General features: G+C 61.8%; 1 protein-coding gene across 1 annotated transcript; it reads right to left on the bottom strand.

Annotated features, from left to right (window-relative positions):
• Nucleotides 1-248: 248 nt before the first annotated feature.
• Nucleotides 249-2241, bottom strand: NOG (noggin). The gene has a single exon (XM_031468094.2). The coding sequence runs from the start codon at nt 1634-1636 to the stop codon at nt 938-940; it is 699 nt and encodes a 232-aa protein (XP_031323954.1). The 5' UTR covers nt 1637-2241; the 3' UTR covers nt 249-937.
• Nucleotides 2242-2525: the final 284 nt, after the last annotated feature.

Genomic DNA, 2525 nt, shown 5'->3' with positions numbered 1-2525 from the left:
CGAGGTCACGACGGGCCCGAGCTTTGGTGACATAGGGAGAAAAAGCTGGGAGACTGGCCGGAGGCCACGTGATGCCGAAGTGAGGAGTTTGAGAAGAGCACCCCCCATGAAAAACCGAGCGGTCACCTCCGTCACACCAGAAGAGGGGATGAGCCCCTTCTCCCAACAGGCGTAGTAAGCACAGCGGCACCCCCTACCCGCCCCTCCCACCCCACCCCCCATCAATCACCAACACAGAGAATCAGCAGTGTCGAGCGCAGTCGATTTTAGTGGTTTTCTTTAATCCTGCTCTGCACTTCTTTCTCATTTACTACACGGGATATTATAAAGAATAAATAGCAGATACTCTTAATTTACAATGATTAGTCATTCCATTTGTTCTCTATATTTACAATAACTGTAAAATAACATTGAACTCTATAGCTTCTTCGAGGTCCAAGGAAAACCAAAACACTTTCCGAAGAATGGAAAATAGCTTTTAAAAAGTCCTTCTACAAAAGTTCTCCCCTCCCTCTCTTTGTACTTTAAGAAAAAATAACTTTTCCCCCCTGCTTCGCCATGCGAAGGGCACTGGAATATAAATAGCAGGTTAACATTATTAGCAACAACCAGAATAAGTCTCTCTTTTCTCTGTTCTTTTTTTCCTTTTGCTTAAAATTTTTTTTAAAAATACAGTAGAAGCCGGTAACTTTTAACGTATAATACTGACCTTTTAATAAGTAAATTAAAACTGGGACCGTATATACACACACATATACATTCCTACACAGTTAAACAGTGCATTACATGAACCAGAAAGCTAGGTCTCTGTAGCCAAAAAAAAAAAAAAGTTCATTGAATCCCCTCGCGAGAGGGTGGTGGAACTGGTTGGAGACGGTGCGGGGGGCGTCGGTGGGGATCGATCAAGTGTCCGGGTGCGGGCAGGGGGCCCTGAGTTCTAGCATGAGCACTTGCACTCGGAAATGATGGGGTACTGGATGGGAATCCAGCCGCAGCGCTGGCCCCCGCGCCGCTGACAGCGCCACCGCAGCACCGTGAGGTGCACGGACTTGGACGGCTTGCACACCATGCCCTCGGGCACGGAGCACGAGCGCTTACTGAAGCAGCTGCCCACCTTCACGTAGCGCGGCCAAAAGCGGCTGCCCAGGTCGTTCCACGCGTACAGCACCGGGCAGAAGGTCTGCGACCACAGCCACATCTGTAACTTCCTCCGCAGCTTCTTGCTCAGGCGCTGCTTCTTCCCCGGGGCCAAGCCCTCGGAGAACTCCAGCCCTTTGATCTCGCTCGGCATGGCCCCCGACGGCCGCTGCCGCAGCAGCTGGTCCAGCTCGGCCAGGTCCTCGGCGCCCCCTGCTGCCCCCCCGCCCCCGCCGGGCCGGTCCTCGGGGGGCGAGGTGGCCATGAAGCCCGGATCGTAGTGGCCCCCGAGCAGCGAGCGCAGCAGCGTCTCGTTCAGATCCTTCTCCTTGGGGTCAAAGATAGGGTCCGGGTGTTCGATGAGGTCCACCAGGGGCAGGTTGTCGCTGGGAGCCGGGCGGATGTGGAGATAGTGCTGGCCGCCGGCCGGTGCCGCCCGCAGCCCCAGGACCACCACCAGGGCGTAGAGGGTGACCCCCAGGCTGGGGCAGCGCTCCATGCCTCCGGCGCGCGCCCGGGGCTGCTGCTTCGTCCCGCGTCCCCGGAGGAGAGCACGCCGAGCCCGCGGCGCCGCCGCGCTCCCCCGTCTCTCCCGAGGCGGCTCACCCGAGGCTGGGCAGGCGCAGGGCCGGCAGCATGAGTCGCCGGCAGAGCCCTTCGCGCGGCGCCGGCTCCCACTGGGGCGGAAAAAAGGCACACAAGTTGGCCGCAACTCCTCTCCCGGGTCTACTCGGGAAGGCGGCCGCGGCGGGGCATCCGAAATTACTCCAGGGCGACCGCGGGCGCGGGGGGCGCCGGCTGCTCGCTGCCTTCCCGGGCCGGCGGCGGCGCAGGGCGCGTGGACGGGCCGCTCTCCCCGCCTCCTCCTCTCGCTGCTCGTCGTCCGGCCGCTCTGTGCAGCGCTGCGGGCCGAGTCGGTCTTAGGGGCGCTTCCCTCCGCCTGCTCCGGGCTCCGTGGCCGGCTCTGCCCGGCGGACTCCAGCGGCGGCGGCGGCGGCGGCGTCCGCGCACGTTGGCACCGGTTTGTCTGTCTCGCAGGGTCCAAGCCTTTAAATTTCCTGCACTTTCAGCTCCATCACCATGGAAACCACTGACTCTCTTGGCGTTGCCCCCTCCCCCTTCTTCCCCCCAAACAACAACCCCACCCCCCACTTCTCCACCCCCGAGGAGCCGGAGCTGCACAGGCTCCGGGGGAAGCCGCCTGCACTCGCCGCGGCGGCGGCGGCGGCGGCTTCGGCAGCGCCCAGGCTGTGCCCCGCCGGACCCAGATGCCCCGGGAAGCCGACAGTCCGGCTGCCCGCCGGAGCTCACAGGCGGCGGCGGCGGCGGCGGCGGCGGCAGCGGCGGTGGCGGCGGCGGTGGCGCTTGGCAGGTCTCCGCGCAATTTT

This window comes from Camelus dromedarius, chromosome 16 (genome assembly GCF_036321535.1).
Source record: "Camelus dromedarius isolate mCamDro1 chromosome 16, mCamDro1.pat, whole genome shotgun sequence".
In the NCBI taxonomy this organism is placed as follows: domain Eukaryota; kingdom Metazoa; phylum Chordata; class Mammalia; order Artiodactyla; family Camelidae; genus Camelus; species Camelus dromedarius.
Note: the sequence above shows the minus strand (reverse complement) of the source record. Positions and strands in the feature narration are given on the sequence as shown.